The 21,199-nt window shown below is 36.1% G+C and overlaps 1 protein-coding gene across 1 annotated transcript in view; it reads right to left on the bottom strand.

The window, feature by feature from the left end:
* Positions 1 to 21,199, bottom strand: part of Hdac9 (histone deacetylase 9) — a 924,083-nt gene that overhangs the window by 239,438 nt on the left and 663,446 nt on the right. Inside the window, exons 17-18 of the mRNA XM_033757109.1 lie at positions 21,082 to 21,199; positions 8,894 to 9,027 (exon numbers count right to left, since the gene is read on the bottom strand). The exon at positions 21,082 to 21,199 is cut by the window's right edge and continues 1 nt beyond it. Of these exons, the coding sequence (XP_033613000.1) occupies positions 8,894 to 9,027; positions 21,082 to 21,199 (252 nt within the window). The remainder of the gene's footprint in view (positions 1 to 8,893; positions 9,028 to 21,081) is intronic.

The raw sequence follows: 21,199 nt of genomic DNA, 5'->3' as shown, positions 1-21,199 counted from the left end.
CTCTAAGTCAAAGGTCAATAGCATAATGAGTCACAAAATAGGATAAAGTGCTCTGAGAGTCCTAATTTAAAGTGATACTAGTTTCCGTTCTCAGAGATACTTGGTCAGCAGGACATCTATGTGAAGTCATCTGTGGTATTCTGACCAAAAAGATTTTGGAGATTTCTAAGCCTATTTGGACACTAGATACATATAAGAGACAGAGTTCATCCGGGGGAGATTTCACTTTAGGTTCAAATATAAAATGTCTTAAATACTTCACAAATATAGGCCTCCAAATGAAAGCTTATAGCTTTGCATTTTCATCTTCTTAAAAAAGAAACTCTGTGATGTAGGATTGTAGTCATTATGCAATGCCATTCCCTGTGACTTGCACTGGATCCACATCTTTCCTGAGAGTACAAGAGGAGCTAAGGCCCAGTGAGGTCCCACTCTTGTGCTTAGAAATATGACTGTGTTTGGCACAGACCAAAAAACAGCCTCTATTCAGGTTGGCAGTTTGACGACAGTCATTTAAAATTACCATATCATTGAGTCTCACAGTGCACCATGGTTCTTTCCTAAAGAAATAGTCTTTCTGAAATAAAGCCTGTTAATACAACCTGATTATAGAAGGAATGTTCTGAACATGATCTACAAAGTCATACTGTGACAGGATAAAATGCAGCCTACCCACACCCACCCACACACAGAGCACACACACGGTATAGATTCATATTTTTCTCTGCCAAGGAGCAGAGGAAAAAGGAAACAGTTCTATTCCTTTCCCTCCTGTGTTCAAAGCCTGGATTGAGGCCAGTGTCCTAATCAGTTCTCATTGGCCCTGGAGGAATCAGAACCTTTTGTAAAATATAATAAAGGGCATAAAATCATGATAAAATGCATGAAAAAGCAGTGCCTTTGGTTAGGGAACTAGAAATAATTTAGCAGAACAGATGGATTGCATTGGTTTAGTATTATTGAGGACATGAAAGGGCTCATTTTGTGGCAGTTCCAAACTAAGAGAAAATGTCCAACTTAAATATGACAAGTCAAAGTACCTGCCTTCACTGGGGGAGACTCCATTTTCTTTAATCATTTTCAAAGTAGTGACATATTGGGCAAGAATTTCTACTGAAATATCTCATTTTCTGAAAATATTTCATCCATTGTTTCTAAATATACTGATGTAGTTTTACTTTTCTCCCAAAAATCCACAAATCTGTAAGCACCGAATGTTTAGAAAAGAGCTACATGTGACTTACTGGTGTCAAAGTTCTTTCTGCCACGAATACCATATTTAATACTCAGAGTACTAATTCACTGTAACAATCCACTGATTATTGCTGATATATTTATTTCTCTTAAACACAAAAGTGTGGTCCCATTGTTCATGTACAAGAGCTGGAGTTTTCAAATTCTATGACCAACTGTTTCTTTAACAATGTTATAAAATTGGCTTTTAACTACCCCTGTTCCCCCATATAATCTCTTCCCCGATAGCACTCATCATATAATAACTTATTCTCAATTTTTTTTCTAATAAAGCAAAGCAATAGGTAGAAGGAGGTGAATCAGGCAGGTACCCAACCAGACTCCTGGTCCTTTCTGTTGGGCACGTGGAAAGACGGAATTGTAAACTCAGACCTCTGAATTTTAGTCCTGACTTTCAGATGTCCTTAATGTTTTGATAGCCAACTACAAGACATTCCTACTACAGGTTTTGTTTCTTCAGCTATAAAGTTTAAAGGGAGTTTAAGGACAGTTGATTAAATTATTTCATAGCTTCTTTTTAGTCCTAAATAATAAGATTTTATGTGAAAATAATCTACATACAATAAAAAATTTAAAAACATACGCTTTACTTTGATTTATGAATTTGCTGTAGGCAGGCAGGTATAATTGTGATGATATATTACTACGGTTGAGGCAAAAAATCAGACCATGAGAATTTTCAAAGAAGACCAACTCTTCCTTAAAATTCATTCCTCATAAGCACAATGACAATTGAAAAATAGCTATTTGTCAGAGTTATGACAACTTCAAAAAAATAAACAATTTTCCCCATTTTAATAGTCTTTAGCATGCCACTTCTATTTTTGTTTTGTTTTGTAGTGTATAGGAGAGCTCAACCTACATTTTTAAGTTAATACAACTTGTGTCTCAAGTAAACTCTTCCTACTGCATATTAGTCTCCCATCTCCAAATTATTTGGTCCATTTGCTTGTCGCTGCCTTGTTAAATTTATGTTAAGAAGCTGAGTTTGTGTTGAAGTGATTCTTCTTCACATTGGCTGCACCTTGGAATCACCTGGGGAAGTTTAAGGGATAAGTCATGTGGGTCCTGTGGCCCTATCTCCGAAGAGATAAGTCACAGCCTTGGTTCAGAAGATACAGACCCACCCAGTGCATTGAATGATAGCCAAAAGCAAAAACCAGAGTAGAGGAAGCGGTTGGTTCTACCTACTCATCAGCAAATTCAAGATACTGATATGGTCATGATCAACATTTGGGGCCATGGAACAGTTAAAACAAGGAGTTTAAAAGTTCTTCAAAATACGTCTTCAAAATATCAAGTGCCTTTCACTGGTCTTAGTATTGTTTGATTCAGTCATTACTATTGATTTTTAAATATTTCAGAGCATAGAGCAATTTAAATAAAGCAGTTTATAAAAACCAAAAATCTCACTCCATGATAAAGGCCTGGAGTGGTAATGAGAAAATACACTATAGATATATTTTTAAGTTTGATTTCTATTTCAGATCATTATGTTCAGCCAAAGAACTGCTATCTCTTAATTTAACTGCTCAAATTTCTCAATATTTCATGCAACTGAATCTTCTACTTGCAATTTTTAATGAGTAAACAAATATTTCACAGTTTAGTTTAAAGCATTTTAATAATAATCATGCATATGATAAGGTTTCCTCCAATAAATATTTAGTGTTACTTGTATACTACAACTTTGCAGTAACTTGAAATATTTATGACTATTTATATATATGGTTTTTTTAAATTGGTACATTTTAGGTATACAATACAGTTACATTCATCATTGGGATCTTGTACCTTTACATGACGTACCTTGGTTCTTATGACTATTATTTTTATCAGTAAGCTTTAATTCTGCTGTTAAAAATATCCTGCATCACTTTTCAAAGACACTTACAACAGCACACTGTTTTTCCTTGTGTTGGTTGTTTTCTCCATGAATTTTCCCTTTTTAGCAGGATTTTTAAAAATTGCAAATCGTCTAAATCCCAAATTGCACAAGTACCTCTGAGGTCTTCATCTGCCAGCACCTACTGTACAGTGGAATAAAATCTTGCTCTGAGCAGTGACATCGCGTCCTCTGCTTTACTCAGCACATTTAGATTGTCTGCACTGCTTCCCCAAACTGCCCTGTCCTTCAGAGACAATTCACGGGACTCCCTGTTTGAGTTTCTCTCTCCTTTGTGGTTAGATTGTAAAACACAAACATACTTTTAAAAATTACACAAACTAAACAAAACAGTAAACTGTTCTGTGCTGCCATCTAGTTAGACTACTCCATAAAACAAATGTTTAATTGAATTGCCATTAACTTACAACATTCAATGCTTTGCAGTCTTTATGCCAGAAAACCGTACAACCCCAAACTATTTATCCACAGAGTAAAATATTTCCCTATTTGGATTTGAAAAAGGTATTCTTAAGTCACTTGCATGTGTAAGACATGGGGCAGGAGGCCTTATCCCTGCACTGCTGGCATCTTCGACTCCACACTAAGCTGAGAACTGCTGAGAAGTCCCAATGGAGACAACAGTAGCTTGGTTTCACATCTCAAAATTGTTTGGTAATTATTCTGTGTTTGGCATTGAATAAAAGAGTTAAACATTTCAGCACAATATGCTGCTTAGCGTTTTTACTTATGAATTAAGCAAAACAAAGCCATTCAATATTAGTCACAAAGAGGCAATGCAAATTCCACATAATGTGGAATCCAACAAAAGCACTATAAAATGTTGTTATTCTCCAAACAAATGTGAGAGCAAGCAAATGTCTGTGGGTGGCTTGGTGAGGCTGGGAATCACCAGCACTTCTGGAAAAACAATAGCAAGCACATATCTAACAGATGATGGGTCAATCAAGTGTCAATCTTTTTGTTGGGCACAGAAGAGTACATTCCTTTCTTCAGGAGGCCTCACACTCCAGAGACACATCTTCCTAACCAAGGAGCTCATTTCTGAAGAGGACACCAAAGGACCCCTCCAGGTCCATCATGCATGGTGACCAGAGAGCTGCTGGATTTGCTTTTTGTTCCCAATGGAATCATTAAAAGAATACAAATGATTCAATGGTGGGGGGATTAAATGGCACTGGCAAGGAGAATTACTGTCTCCATGTTTTTATGACAGTGCCACGTCATGCCAGAAAAAGTTAACCCATGTAACCGCTGTAATCTCATATAATAAGGACGAATGTTTTCTCTGGCTGCTAATCAGGACTAGTCAGCAGGGCCAATTTACACTGTAGCTGAAAAACTAAGAGCAATACGTTTACCAAAACATCCTAAAATTTAGACTACTTGTAAGCATGAAAAATGTCATAGTCAAATGAGCCCCTTAGCCATTCTAATTTCATGCAATATTAAAGCTGGATGAAATCCTAGCAAATATCCTGCCTAAACCTCTCAGTAACACATGAGAAAGCCAATGATCAGCAGAGTTAAACAATTTGACAAAACTCCACAGATAATTAAAGGCAGAAGCAAGGCAAAATCTAAAGTTGTACCCACTTTTGAAGGAATCCATTTTGATTAATGTGCTATGTTTCCAAATGAAATAATATAATGTAAAACTTTGATTCAAAGATAGTCTGCTGCTTTGAAATGAAAGAGCCACTACTATAAACTTATAGTGCCAGCACTCTGGGAGGCTGAGGCAGGAGGATCACAAGTTTGAGCCCGGCAGGGGCAACTTAGACTTAGTAAAACCCTGTCTAAAAATTAAAGAGTCTAAAAATTAAAGCGTCTAAAAGGCTGCAGATGTACTCACTACCCTGAAACCTGGGATTAATCACCAGTGCCACCAACAAAGTCATGTTTTCTATTGTTTTGTTATTTCATAAATGCAAAATTGACTGCTCTATTGGTGGAGGGAAGTTGATTTTCTCTGTACACAAGCAGAACTGAAACACAAAGGAAGCTGAAGAAGGCAATAAGTTATTCAAAATAAGCTTCGGGTTGTCTTTCCTCCACATTCTGATGTATAACATCACCCCTCTTTCCCAGAGAGTTTCCTCTGGTATTGTCAAGGCTGGAGGATACTGATTATATTGTCTTTCTCATTTTATTCCATTTATAAACCCAATCAATAAGAAGCTTCAAAATTATAGCAATATGAAACTAGTGGTCCAAAACCCCTTGTGAGTTTGTAATTATACATTTATTTATATGATCACTTGATTGTATTAGCTGATTCCAGCAGATGGGAACCTCCTTAAAGGTAGGGAATGTATCTCTTCTCCTCAGTGCTATAACTCCTGCTCCTAATACAGAAGCCTGCAAAATTCATTCTTAATAAATACCACTGCAGAGATATACCACAGTTCTCAAGGTGTAGTGACCAGAAAAACAATATCTGTATCACCCAGACACATGTTATCAAAGCAAATTCTTAGGTCTCACACCAGACCTACTTCATCAAAAAATCTGGGGTCAGAACTCAGCAATGTGTGTTTGATGACACACACATACACACACAAAATGCAGAAAATTCTGATATATGTTAATATTTGAAGTTTTCTTCTCTGAAAGCACAAGTTTATTTCTAACCATGGGTGGCTACATAGACCTAGAGGGAAAATGGTGTCCAAAGATGGCAGATTACCACTTAGATATTGGGAAAAACACAATGACTTAACTAGCATATATTTCTATTTGATTATAACCTTTTCTGTGAATGCTAATAAATTATTTCTTTTTGTCTCTGTCTCTGTCTGTTACTCTCCCCCCTCTCCTCCCCTCCCATAGTTGAGTTAAATTACATTTCTCACAATCAAGAGAAGACACTGTTCAGAATGAGCAGAACAGTGATAACCAGGCCTAGTACTCAACTTTCTGAAGAACAAGCCAGCAGAAATTATACCTGCTCTTGTTCACATAAGTTAGACAAAACCGCACAGTGCAGATAAAAGTTAAATTCCCAATTGCCTGTTTTAGCCAATGTAGAAAAGACTTGATTCTCATTATTTGAGTTCTTAGAGTGCCTTGATAATAATTCTTTCCCACCAGAGATGTATCTCAACTTCCTCTCTTGGTGTAAATAATTGAACTCCACTAAGCAGATAGTCATTGAATTAGTTTCTCTGAGGTGGCTCAGAAACACTAACCAGGAAGAAACTTTTTAAGAGTAGAGACTTCTCCCTCTTTCACTCTACCTTCAAGTTTTTTTTTCTTTCCTTTTCTTTTGGTGGTTATCTTCAAACTATGCTATGCTAGGAAAAGTAAGTTTTCCTTGCATTAATGTGAAATTTTGGATAGGACATTTGCGCTTTATCTTTATTAAGAGGTAATCTGTTGATCTGAGCTCTAAAGCACATTTTTTGTTAATTTTGTATTAAGGTGTTTCCAGGAAAATCCTGTTTATTTGGCTGGACTGGGCCTAATGCACCTCATTCTCATCAATCCTATATTCCTTCTTGCATTTCACTATATGGGTGATATCACATCAATCAGTGCTGTATAAATTGAAGCATATGGTCCGCAATAATACAACACTAACGTAAAGTGATGCATGAAGAATGGAAAAAGAAGACTGAATCGAAAGGGATAATAATGGACTTTTAAATTTTAAGAGCAGTGTGAACTATAACACATTCCATGCATTTCTATACTCTCCCCTTTCAGAGACAGTGCTCTTTAGGTAACAGAGTTTGGAAATACCACAATCTAATAATGCATTTCAAGCCTGCAATCACCCACTGTCAATTGGGATATGAAAAACAGGCCAGCTGCTGCTGTGGGATATAACAAGACCTGAACATGGAAAAATGTAAGCATCAATGCCTTGGCTGGAAAAAGCATCAAAAACAAACAAACAAACAAATAATCACTAAGCAGAGAAACATCTACCATAAATGCAAAGATGAGATGAGATGAGAAAGTTCACATGAATAAATGTATTTTGTCCCTTAAGTTCAGCCGCTACAAACAATGCTTCTTGTTCATCTACTACAAGTACTCCACATGGGCTTTTGTAGAAAAGAGAACGATGTGGCCTCCAATTGGCATTATCAAAAATATGGAATCCTTGAAAATCACTCCAAAATTAAGCAATGAGAGTATGAAAGCCTTCGGCCATATAACATGGGACGCCATTGGAAAAAGATGAATAACAGACCTTCACTCAGGAAAAATGAGAGAAATAAATCTAGCTCCTTTTCTTTCACTTTAGGGGTTTTGGGTAAAAGATGCATTCAATCAAAAGTAGAGCTTTAAATATGAAAAACATTTGATAGTGCCATCATAAATATGTAATAAAACTTGTGAGACCAAATATATACACAGTGTGCTGGTGTTCACATTCACAACCTCAACTACTAAATGATCCATAAGATATCATAAGTGACTTAATTTTTAACAATCTAAGGGCTCAGTGGTTCTGCTGCTTGCCTCACAAGCACAAGGACCTGAGTTCGATCCCCGGAACTAATATATATATATACATATATATATATAATATATATATTAACAATCTAGTATCCCTATAATATGGAATATAACATTTACCTATTATATCTTTTAAAGAGAAAATCTATGAAGAAAATTATTTATCTTTAGAAATGAACAAATTTAAAAACTGGCTTTTCATCTTCAAAATTCATTTAAGTTTTACTAGTATACAGAGAAGGATCAGGCTCCTGTAACTCATTATGAAATACAAGGAAGTATACTTGATCTTTAAGAGCATCCTGTCTGCTTTGACATTTCTCTGTCAACTCAAATATTTCACAGCTATTTTGAACTTGAACAGGAATTTTGTTGACTGTACTTTTGGTTGCTATAAATAAAGTACTACTGAGAGTTTTCAAAAATGTGCTATGAATCAATATCAAGCTTATAAACAATTATATAATCAGCACTTTTTAAAGCCTACCTAAGAATTGGTATATTATGCAAATAATTACATTAATGTACATATGAATACTCAATATTTTGTTAAAGTATTGTCCCCACCAAAGAAAAAAGTCAGTCTGTGAAATCGAATAAGATAGCTTGTGAAATTTTTACTTCTAGTGCTATGTTTAGAATATAGTATAGCTCCACTATATTATAAAAAATCAATGAATTTTTAAAATAAAACAAAGAAATGTATGGGGGCACCGTTCTTTGAAAAATGCTTTAGAATGTTACTGGAGCTTGGTAACAATTCACACTTTCATTAATGAAATCAAAGACTTTCTGTTTGCATGTTTTTGCAGATTTGACAATGGGAGTTTTTCTGAATTCCTGCTGCTTTTGTTTTTAATCTTTGATAACCTAAAGAATAAGATTTTTCTAAATAAAAAGGAGACTCTGGCTAGGATTATACAAAAATGGGTCTAACAATTGCTTAGTGCAAGGACAGTGCAAAGACCTTAACACATTAAATGATGCCTATTTGCACACACGAATGCTTTCACGTGTACATAATAATGCTGCCACAAAGCACATCCACCAGGTAGCTGCTCAGTCCACCAACACTGAGTACCTACTGTGTGCCCAGCACAGAGTCAGTCGGTGCACTTCTGTGCTATTTGTGTCTAGGAAGGATCATCAATCACAATATTTGCATTACATGGTTAACATTTTTCTATTACTACCCAAATGAATACTGGCCTCTTTACATGATTTATTTAAGTAAGTAAAAGAGTGTGGCCAATTCAGGATTACCTCACATTTGTTTAGGAGCCCAGTTTCTTGCAGCCGTGACCAGATGCTCTGTATTCGTCCAGCATGCTCTGGGTGGGTGGTGGAGTTGCCACAAATGCACTGGTGTTTCAGCATGAGAGTGTCATAGGCAATTCCTTCAAGACAAAGAAAACACAGTTCAAGAGTAAGGATTTAAGGTAATGGCACACATTAGAAGCTAACACGATTACTGAAAAATAGCCATTTTTAAAAAAATAAATTATACGAAGAGACAAATCATCAATTATCAGCAAATCCTCAGGGCAACATAACAGCTATTTTGTCCTGTGTATGTGCACACATACACAAAAACATCAACTCATGGGTCAAGCAGGGCTCAGACTTCAGTAAATCTATGAAGTTAAAAAGACAGTGGCCTTTCAAGAAACTTGGATTTAAATAATCATAATGCAATCTAACCAGTATTTCAAATCATTACGAACTGAGTTTAGATAATTTGATTTAGTAGAAGTTGAAATGTTGTTATTGAAGTTACAAAATGAGACATCTCTTTAAATCCTGAATTTATTTAATGAGGAAATCTCGGCCTTACTTTAAATCAGGGTAATATCCTAGTAATGAACAAGGAGACTTTCTAATCCCTTCCCAGTCTGTCGAGCAATTCCATCAAAGTTGTGCAGAAACGTTTCTTCTTTGCTTATTCGCATTTTTCTCATAATTTATGTCACTGTGTACACAATATGGCTAGTGTAGCTCTTACAATATTGTGGGACATTTGACTTATTTCTTTTAAAAAATGAATGTCAATTGTATTCACTTCAATAAAGATTTCATAGGTATTTAATGAATAAAGTCTGTTCTGGAGAGTTAGCATATTTTATGTTTCAGTTAGAACCTATGATGGAAAAGATTTTACAAAACTTGATGAAGTAAATTATTTGAAGTACATGAAATAGGATTTTTAAAGCAACAAATTAGTTGAAAATTATAGTTGTAATTTATTTTAAGATTTCCACCAATAACCCTAATCCTGTAGGTGGACGGTGTTACAACATTGTCTAGTTTAAGAAATTATTAAAACAATCAAATTTTTTCAAATAACTGACCACCAAAATATATTTTAAGAAGGGGGAAGGATGAAGTGTTCATGAGAAGAAACAAAATACAAAAAACATATTCAAGAACAGGTAAATCCAGCAATTTATATTGTAAAGTAAGTTTAATTAAATAAATGTTATTCTCCATTTGAGTTACATTACTGTGTTAGAGAAATGTTGTTCAAAGGGGAAAATATTTTCCTTTGAGTGTACTAAAATCATGCATTTTTGAAATCATGTAGTAAAAACTATGCCTAGGGAAAAATATTATTTAGCAAATCCAAACAAAGTCCATTCTTAAGGCTCACTGGGCTTCCAACCCATCCTATGCCTGCCCCTAACTCTTTCCTTTTCATTCTCAGCTTTATCCTTTCTTCTGAGCAGCATACTGCACAATTTCTGTTCAACTGCCCTCCCAAAATCTCCACTTAGATCTCACGGTTTTCATAAAGTACGAAGCTCTCTGATTGTGAATTCATGATTTTAAACTACACAGTGTCCCTCTTTTTCATAAAGCTGAGATCTGTCAGGGCTCATGCCAGAAACCTTAGTGTCCTCTGGACATTCTCTTTCCTAGGAACCAAAGGAAAGTCTGTCTTCCCTCCAAAACAGATCTTGAATCACTCACTTCTTATCTCCACTGCCAAAACCATACACAATCCAAGAGTCTATTATCTCTAATCTGGACTCTTGAGATAGCCTTGTAACTGGCTATCTAACTACAACAGTAGTTACTTTTACTTAAATCCTTCAATGCCTTCAACTGATGAGACTGAAATTCTGCAAGGCTGGTATAGACAGCCCTCCCCACCTCTCCCCGCTTTACTTCATACTCCTCCCTCCTTTGATCTCTATTTCTCCTATAAAAGTAAAAGCCTTTCTTCCATTTCTCCAAAAGGTCAAAATCCCATCAGCCTGCAAACCTGCTTTTCCATTCATGCTACAAACTCCCCTTCCTGATCTCTCCACCCATCATCCAGCTCATTCTTTGTCATTTTTCAAGACTCAGTTGTTTGGGTTGTTTTTTGTTTTGTTTTTTTGGTAACGGGGATCGAACTCGGGTCCTTGCACTTGTGAAGCACGCCACCAAACCGCTGAGCTAAATCCCCGGCCCCTCAAGACTCAGTTTTAATGCTATTCCCTCAATGAAGCATTCCCTGAGAATTTAAGAGCTCTTTCTACTATATCTTATCTCATAGCATCTCCTAACGTCCTTCAATGTATTAACCACAAGTGTGTAATTGCTGCATAAGTTTGTTTACTATACATTTTATTTGCTGGCTAGTAAAATCTATGAAAGCAGGCTATAGTTGTATTATTTACCTTTGAATTTCCAGTGTCTATAAACATGTTTGGAATAAAGTAAAGTAGGTACTCAAAATATGTTGTAATGAATGAATGAAAGACAAATCAATTGACTCAAGAACTAGGTCATGTATTTTTATTAAATAGTCTCCCCTGTGAATCCAATCAGTGGCTCTCCTTGGCTTTCAGAAGCTTGGATAGCCTTACTTCTTTAATATTCTATCCTTTTTTATCTTTCAACCAGCAGGTACCTTTAGTGCAGGCATTTATTTTAGTCACCTTTCTATTTCTACAAAGTATATTGCACAAAGCCTGCTCTTTTCATGTTGTCCAAAATCCAAGATAAATGAGTATTTTAAAATAAGGTCAAATGGAGAATATAAGAAAGGCAGAAAAGAAAACAGGCAGGAAGAATAACATTCAAAATATAAAAAGGGTTTGACATGTTTTCACAATTCATATCTATCAAGTGTTTGAGTTGCTGTTATACAATAATTGTTTAACATATCTTCAACTACAGATTTATACTATATAAAATAAATAATATATTAGTAATATGGAAACACAATGTGTAGTATCTGCCTCATTTTGAAACTATATTCTACAAGAGTGGAAAATTTAATACTATGTTGCTTAACTTTTTCTATTTTATCTCTCAATATATCTAAGCTAATTTCTGTAGTAATCTTTGATCATTTTCCCCATAACCCAGTACCACAAAAAACAAAATTTTGAAGCAATTTTGAACTCTAAACCTCCACTGACTCATTTTAATGATGTATCAACAAGGTATTAACAAGGATACTGGAAAGGGAGACTCTAACTTCATCCTTCATCTCTATTCCTTTCCTCTCCTCCCCCTTCCCCCTCAAAATTAAGGATTTACAGGGTTAAAAATAAGCCTGCTCCTCTCTTTGGGATTCATATGGAATACTACTTTTGTTTGACCCTTTGTGCCTGCTGAGTACCACTTGTAGAATAAGCCAGAGGATAAGTCTTTCTCTTGATCACTAGGATAAGAATTAAAATTAGAATGGGGAAATATACATAAAGGAGTCTCTTTACTTTTTCTTTGGGGCACCAAAAGTAGAACCCAGGTCCTTTACACTGAGCTGGATTTCCAGCGCTCTATCTTTGTCTATCTTTTTATTTTGAGACCAGCTCTTGCTAAGTTGCTTAGGCTAGGCTGGAACTTGGTGATCTTCCTGCCACAACTTCCCAGAGCACTGGAATTATAGGCAGCCACCACTGTGTCCATTCACAAAGGATTCTTAAAATCTTTTCCATATTTTAAACCCCAGAAACCCCATATTTTGCACACATGCATATACATACATCAAGCCTCTGGAAAAGTGCAGATAAATTTTAGAAAAGCTTTGTACTTTTTCTTTCAGTTTTATTAAATTAGATAATGAATTTGAAGTACGTGTAGTGTGTGTAGCATACTACAAGTATTGAAGTTTGTGTAGCATTTTTCCTTTCTGCAACCATTACATGTAGTTCAGTCATTTTTTAACCCATAGAGTCTCTTCCAGTCTACAGCCTTATACTCATTCTAGTAATCTTGTTTGGGGAGTCCATCTGACCTACAAGGAAAGCTAAGCATAGCATCAATAGACCTAAAAAGTCCTGACCCGGATTCCTAGCTACTAACATTCAACTTCACATTGCACTTCTGGTAGCTGTGTGAAACTTCATACCTCCCTGAAGCATCTGCTAAATAACATCCCTAAAGCTAGGGACCTGGACCACGTACAAGCACAGTACAAATGTATACATGTCTCTACTCACAGACACATACTGAGTGGGTGCTATGGCTTGTGTTGGATGTCCCCGCAAAGCCTCATGCAGATGAGGTGGGGCTTTCTTTTTCAGAGGTGGCTGAATCTAGACTCTGTGATGCTGGGATTAAGGGCGTGTTATTGCTAAATCACTACACCTGAGCAATTGGGTTGGCACCACCCTAATCTCAGTAGTCTGCATAGGATAAAAGGAGCAGAAAGGCACTATGAAAACCCCTTGGTGCTTTTGCCGTCTTCCGTTGCCCTGGATTGTTGCCCCTCCACCACCCTGCCTTGGAGCCAGCTGGTTATGAACTGAAATCTTCAGGAATGCTAAGCCAAATAAACTCTTCCCTCTTTAACTTTGGGTGTTGTGGATTTGTCTCGGCAATGAGAGAAAAGTAACTAAGTGGGAAACTTGTACATGCTCGTTGTTTTCCAGTTTTATTACATTTAACATATGATTTAGTAGTAAAAATGAGATATATATCAGCATAGTTAAATGACATGTGTTTTTAAACTGTATGTTAAGGGAGGACAAGCTTCTGGGACTAAGAATTCAGAGATTTTTTGAAAATGAAAATATTAGGCTACAGATGACCGGCAGATGGCAGAATTATTAAAATGGATAGAAGGGATGATCCACAAATGACCCTCAGGATCCATGGATTCCACACCTCCAGAGTGAATAAAAAAATGTGGAAAAGAAATTCATTTGAACTGAACATGTAAAAACTTCTTGTCCTTATTTTCAAAGTAATATAGGTGAACAATTATTTACAGAGTGTTCACATTGCATTAGGTGTTATAAGTAATCTAGAGATGACCTAAAATATATGGGAAGGTATATTATATGCAAATACTGAGCAATTTTATAGAAGGGACTTGAGCATCCATGGGGTTTGCTATCTATGGGGGTTTATAACCAATCCCCCTTGGACACAAAAGGATGACTGCATTTTGGGACAAGGGTCGTTTCTAAGAACCACAAAATCTTACCATTCGCAGATGTTATTTTTGTTCCTAAGCCTAATTTTAATTTATCTGTATGGCTTAAATCTGGTCTTATTTTTCATTTCTACCAGATTCGTTACATATTATGACTGGTTATAACATTTATATACTATAACATATTTATATTACCCATCATAACCCTTTAATTGTATATAATTCCCCAAAAAAAACTAGGGTATTTAGCACCATATCCCTGAAATGCCCATTTTGTGTTCCCAAGACTCTTGCCAAGACAATGGGACACTGTAAATGGACAGGCACTGGATTGTCCAAATAAATATCACCTGAGGGACCCTGGGAACTGGGAAATTAGTGTTATCTGTAGAAATTGCCTTCCTGCATATATGCAAAGTCAGCTGTTCTTTAGAATGTTGATCACACAATAGAGCAAAACAAGATCATGATGTCAGTGCTATGTTGTTTACTTAATAAAACCCCCTCCTTGCAAAAACTGAGTGTGGAAGAGGGTGCAGTGGAGTGCTTTCTTCCAGCAGCCACCCCTGGACACATGAGTTCTCTCCAGTGATTCCCTGTCCAGCCTGCCACGGGACCTTCTGGTGATTAACTAGACCTGCTCACCACACTGAACATTTTGAGTACTTCCTGGAGACTTTTCCAGCCAGGCACTGCCACTGGACTCTACCATTTTCTGCTAGGAAGTCTCAATGAACCCCATCTTTTTCTGTGTTAATGCCTTCATTAACTTTTGTCTCTCACAAGCCATCTCCAGGTATTTTCTTCAGTCTCTTGGCAATCTACCCCACAGTTAGGCTGTGCATGACACAAACTGGCAAACACATAACAAAGAACCAAACAGTATAATTTAAAATTATATGTGAAAATTGATGTGGCAACCAAGGAAATTATGTAATACCCAGAAATGATTTTTTAAAAACTCACAAATTGTGTGTTTTATTAGATAAGAACATTTTCTGAGACTTACATTTGTGTTTGTTTGTTTGTTATTTTTCATGCAAATCATATTACTGAGTATCAGATCAGGAAAGGAAGTAGTTGGAAGAAATTCGTACCGTAGACCTTCTAACTAACACTATATGGAAGTCCCTTAGTCCCTACAAATTGGATTGGATTGCCCTTCAGCTAACGAGCCAGAAAGGAGATGGAACCAGCATGTAAGCTGGCAAAAAAATAAATAAAGCACAATTCATTGCACATTTTCTGGCAAAATAGCTGGAATTGGGGGGGGCATTTAAGTATGAGTGCAAGCAGAAGAGAAGGCCTGGGGGCGGGGACGGACACAGAACCAGGACCTGTAACAACATGCTACAAAAATTTTAAAGGACATATTATTTATCCCACCTAGAAAAGTAGCCATGATATAGTAGAGGAACAAAAATGAAATTTTATACAACTTTGCCATCTTCAAAAGTCAAGACATTGACCTGATAAAAATAAAAGCCAAAAGTTAAAGGAAGAAAGCGATCAAAATAAATGAAAAAGACAATGGAATGAATAAGAAAGAAAGATGGTTAAGTAGGAGTTACAAGAAAGTTGAAGAGCAGCAAAATTAAAATCTATACTGGAGACAACAAAGAAAGGAATTTATGTTTCAGAAAATCAGATCAGTGCTAAATACAAATTTGATAAGTTCTTGGAATAGGAAGGAAAAGGCTAAGTGGTAAGCACAGTAAGAGGCAATGTGGAGGTCAGAGGAAAAACTAGCTGAACAAAAAAAATATGATTGCTCCTCAGACTAACTGAATAATAGGAATAACTAAAGAAGCTTCCCATAAATACAAAGAGACATGCGATGAGAAACTGCAAATGCACATAACAGAGAGTCTTTTAATTTAATAGGGTAAAGAAGCACACCATGACCTTTCAGGGAGAAAAAAAAAAGCTGCCTACAAAAAAGTCACTTATCAAGAAGGCCTCAGACTTCTATGATAACTCTCTTGAACACTGAACCACATTTCCAGACTTTTCAGACAAAAACTTATTTCCCAATAAAGTTTGTGTCCATGCTGTAGGATTATAATAGGACGACATTTTCAGGTATGAAAAGACACCTCTTCCCCCCAAATATATGTGCATATGTAATAGACATAAGATACATATATGTAATATATGTAATATATAAATATATATAGTATATGTTTTGATATATAATTTATATGGTCAAGTTGACTTAATAAGATACCTCTTCTCATCATATTCCATGAGAATCAGAGGAGTAAATTTTGAAGATTTTTTCATAAAAAATTTCAAACACAAATATTTGAGAACAGCAATTTAAAAAAATAATTACCTACAAAAAGAAATTAACCTCACCATTCTGATATAGGTAGTAACAGAAGTTATTCTGTCGTCTTAAACATATGCAAACACACATACACAAACCCATGCACACAACTATACCAGGTGTAGAAATGAAAAGATACTGTGAACGTTTAAATTTTAAAATGTATCACAGTAAAAGATGCATCACTGTTAATTACCCTCAAAATGCTACCCTTCTCTTTTAACACACTTATGCCACCATTCTTGCCACTTTCTGAAGAAATTCTGGAAATCCGCTTTCTTGAGTGTCTTTTCATGGCTGCCTCAACATCTTGAAATGCTTCAAAACATTTATGCAATTTCTGTCAAATACAAACTTTATGCTGTGTCCTCATTTACCTTGTTCACCAGATATGGCACTGTGTAATGTCTGGCTCTTCCACACAGTAAAAATGGGCATGAAAGATAGATGTTTTGAATCAATTTCAGAGCACTGAGGCAGCTGTGATAGCACAACTGAAGACACTCACAAAAGAGGACTTCCAGAACTGATTAGTATGTTTGAAATGAAGGGGAGTATTCTGAGGGGGATTAATGGCAATATGTCTTTTACAGTAATAACATTTTAAAAACATTGAAACATTTACTGTATTTTACCACACTCCATGTATACATGTATATTCACATAAATACATGCGCATGCATACTTATAGATATAAATACACAGATACATACACAAATACATACACATCTTTTCTATTAAAGAGAAGCCCAAAGGAAAGGAAAATGACTGAAAATAAGTATAATCATTTAAATGATGGTTACCTATGAGTAATAAAGTAACAGACAATTCTCTTGTACAGTGTTCTAGATTTGACAAGTTGCATTCCATGAGGATGTATCAATTCGTTAATTAGCCAAACTATAAATATTACCTAATTTCACTTAATATATTGATGCCTTTTTGTATGAACTTTATACAATTCATATTTATTTACAATTATTTCATTCATGTGCTTGATTTATTTATATATATATTTTTATATATAAATATGTTCATTTGTGTTAAATAAAATATATATATTTGCATTATATAGAAGTATATATTTGTGATATATATAAATATGTAGGATATGTATGTATATATACATATTTTAGTGCATTCTCTATTCCAATCCTATACCTAAGTGTTAGGATTCAAAAGAACAGAAAAGTCTCTTGCTTCATAGACTATCCACTGGAACACAATCATCCAATTTTATAAATAATTAAAATTTTTAAAATATGTAGGATGTATGTATATATACATATTTTAGTGCATTCCATATTCCAATCCTATACCTAAGTGTTAGGATTCAAAAGAACAGAAAAGTCTCTTGCTTCATAGACTATCCACTGGAACACAATCATCCAATTTTATAAATAATTAAAATTTTTAACAAAAAAATTTAGTCCGTTTTAAGGGACCATAATAGATTTAGTTCAGATTTAATTGGCTAAGAAAAGCTTCCTGAAGAAAATAATATTTAAACTAAAACCAAAAAATTTAAGGATTAGCTGAAGTTAGTCTTGATTTAGGAAAACAGCATTCATTTAGAAGAAATGGAGAAAAAGGTTAACAATGATGTCCTCACACTGAAATATTCAAGTATATTTCATTTTCCAACATATGAGGGGACAGTAATTCATTAAATATCGATTTTAAAATATTTTCATTAGATTAGTATAGTGTTTAGCGCTATAATTCTATTTTACATTAGACTGATTAAAAGATAATGTTATAAACGAAGAATTTACATGGATTATACATGGATTATGTAGAGTAACCTAGTGATGAGAGAAAGAAAACTGTATACTGGGTGTTAGGGAAGATTTCAAAGCCAATCAAATTTATTAACATTAATTTTGTGTTGTGATGAATACCATTTGGTATCAACTAACACAGTGTCATCATCTACTGGATGTTCTCTTTTGAGCTATGACCAAGCCTTATCTTTGTCAGTAACAGCCGAGTAGAAGCAATGACTTTGACAAAGAAAATAAACACACTGCCCTTTCCTTAATCATCAATACCTCACATAAACACCGTACTGCATGTATGTGTCTGTGTGTCTGTGTATGTATACATATGCGCGCGCGTGTGTGTGTACACATATGCATACATCTATCAATGTAAGAGGAGGGGCTATTAATATAAATTTCATGTTTGATATGTTTTTCAAAAAATTACTGTGCCCTTTTCCTGTAAGATTTTAGGTGTGAGAATACAGCATTTTTCTTTAAGTTCAAAGAAAATAAACATTTTTTCTTACTCAGGTATATATAATACAAACCACTTAGTCACGCTTTAGCAGAATAATAACTACAAAGTAACTTTCACTTTCAGTACATTCAGAAGTGTTTACTATGTAATTTATATTTATTGATTTAACTAAAACCTATCAAATGCCTACTAAGTACCAAACCTCTGTCTAATAAATGTATATAATCTTTCACGTGGACAAGAAATTGCTTCATCAGATCCATTAAACTTGAAGCAAGTCATATACTCACCCTCCCATTTGTTTGGAGTATGTGCTCCGATAAACACTAGGATGCTGACGTGAGAAACGACTTATCTGAAATGGTTCTATCTTTAGTTTGAGTGATCAGATTCAGGTTATGAGTTATTATGCTTATATTATTAGGTCTACAGACTGCACTTTCTCCTGGATGATGCTCCTTCTCTGCTGCCTCCTCCTCCCCCCTCCCCCCTTCTCCTACTCCCCTCTCCATACCCCCCCCTCCCGCTCCCCCACCCCTCCTTCTCCTCCTTCCACCCCTTCCCCCTCCTTTTGGTAGTGATGATTGAACCCAGGGCTTTCCAGGCCATTTTTTATTTTTCACTTTTAAGACAGGGTCTCAGTAAGTTGTCATGTGGCCCAAACTTGCATCCTTTTTCAACATTAATAGAGTGGGCCCAAAGCCTGGGTCATTTGATTTTTCTAAGTTCTACACACCTTACACATCTGGAAACGTTTTGTTTTTGTTTTTGTTTTCTCCAACTGGTAGTGCCTATCTAATACTCAGAGGTCTTGCCTCATTCACATCCCAAACAACTTGCAAAAAGTGGAGGGAAGTAAAGTACACCAGGAAATGGCTATCCCTCCAAACTAAGGAAAGAAACCCTGTCCGCAGAATTACAAAAATACCTAAGAGTACATGTAACAATATTAACATGAAACTTTATAGTTAAGCTCGATTTTTAATTAGGGAATTTATTTTACTCACTGGAAAAGCATTATCAAAGAATGGTTGTTAGTCTCTGTTTTCTGAAATGTTAAAGCTGAATAAAAGACAATTTTAGGAAAAAAAAGTATTAAGGAGTATGTAAGTGTTAAAGCTGCTGCTTTTGCTACATTAAAATTTCCTCTATATCATGTGCCTGTCTTTGAACACAAACTGGTAAACACCCAAGGCCAGTCAGTACCAGACATGGCTAATCCCAAAGGCTTTCACTGACAGTAGACCCCAGTCTGGTGTTGTCAAAAATATCAGGCAGGTTTGCAGAAGCAGAAGGATGAAAAGCACTGGCTAATGTAGTAGAAAGGTACGCCCAGCCTGTAGCTCTTAGTAGAGGATGTTGACTTATGGTATGACACATGGTGAAAGTAGCCCCTGCGCACACTTACTAGAGGTGCCTATCACATTTAAATCACTTAGCCATTGCATTCACTGACTTTTAAATAAAAGATGATATCAAAGCCTGGGGACATGATTTCCAAAAAGGTATTTTAATTTTCCATGCACAAAATCTTGTGTAAGTTCAGAGAAGCCACAAGGACAAGCTCTGCATCCTGAAAATTCATTAAAACATAAATCAGATAACGTGTAAGAGCCTTTGAGGAAGGTACATGAGTTCTCTCCTGGCTACATCTAGGTTATGTGTCTCTTAGGGCTACTGTATCTTCCATTTCATCAGCTATAGTTTGAGAGCACAGAATTAGAAGGAGAAGATGAACAGGAGCAGCTGCCTGCACTAGCTCTACAGCTAGCACCTTTGCAAATTATAGCGTGCATACGCCTGTGCGCGCGCACACAGACACAACTGGTAGTACCCATCTAATACGCAGAGGTCTTGCTTATTTTTTATTTTTTTGTTAGGTGTTCCAGACTTGACCTTTCTCTGGCCTTAGAAGTACTTGGCTTATTTTCCTTGGTGTCAATTTCTAGTGTCAAATGCAGCTGTAGGTAGCAGGTGAGACTAGGCAAAAGGCCACCCACAGGTGGATTAATAAATGGTCAGGAACCAACAGAACACAGAATCTGCAAGCTTGGCCTTGGTACCACTAACTCCCATGAGTCATTCGGGTGGGAAGGCAGAAGAAAACAATGAAACAAAACAAGAAAACAAACTGAGGCTGGCCAGAGTCAAATGAAGAAGCCAAGCACCACAAACTGCCTAGTGGCCAAGCTTCTAGAAGGTAAGAAGTTGAAGAACGCTGCTAGAGGACGCTGACGGGATTTTTATCTCTAGAAGGGACGCATGCACCTGTTGATGTATTTTCCAGGCCCTTGGATGATAACAATTTATGAGGCTATTAAATACTAAGCCCAAGATTTATCAGATATGCTGTTCATCTTGGGGCCAATATAACCGCATAACATTTGGTTGCATTGGGTGAAAATAGAGCATTCTGCTATTGGAGTTATTCAGAGCATTTAAATCGGCTAATCCTACAAGAACGGTGCATTTAGCCTGCCTATTAGGAGAGTCTGTAGGGATTCCTACCAGTCGAAGAGCCAGGCTGGAGGGGGCGGTCCGTCGCCGGGAAGGGTAGGACGGAGGCGGCGGGGGAGGAGTGCGTCCGGGAGAGCATCCGGGGCTTCTCCAGGGCGTCCGCGCCCAC

This window comes from Fukomys damarensis, unplaced genomic scaffold, assembly GCF_012274545.1.
Source record: "Fukomys damarensis isolate Sample0158 unplaced genomic scaffold, DMR_v1.0_HiC HiC_scaffold_4, whole genome shotgun sequence".
Classification (NCBI taxonomy): Eukaryota; Metazoa; Chordata; class Mammalia; order Rodentia; family Bathyergidae; genus Fukomys; species Fukomys damarensis.
Note: the sequence above shows the minus strand (reverse complement) of the source record. Positions and strands in the feature narration are given on the sequence as shown.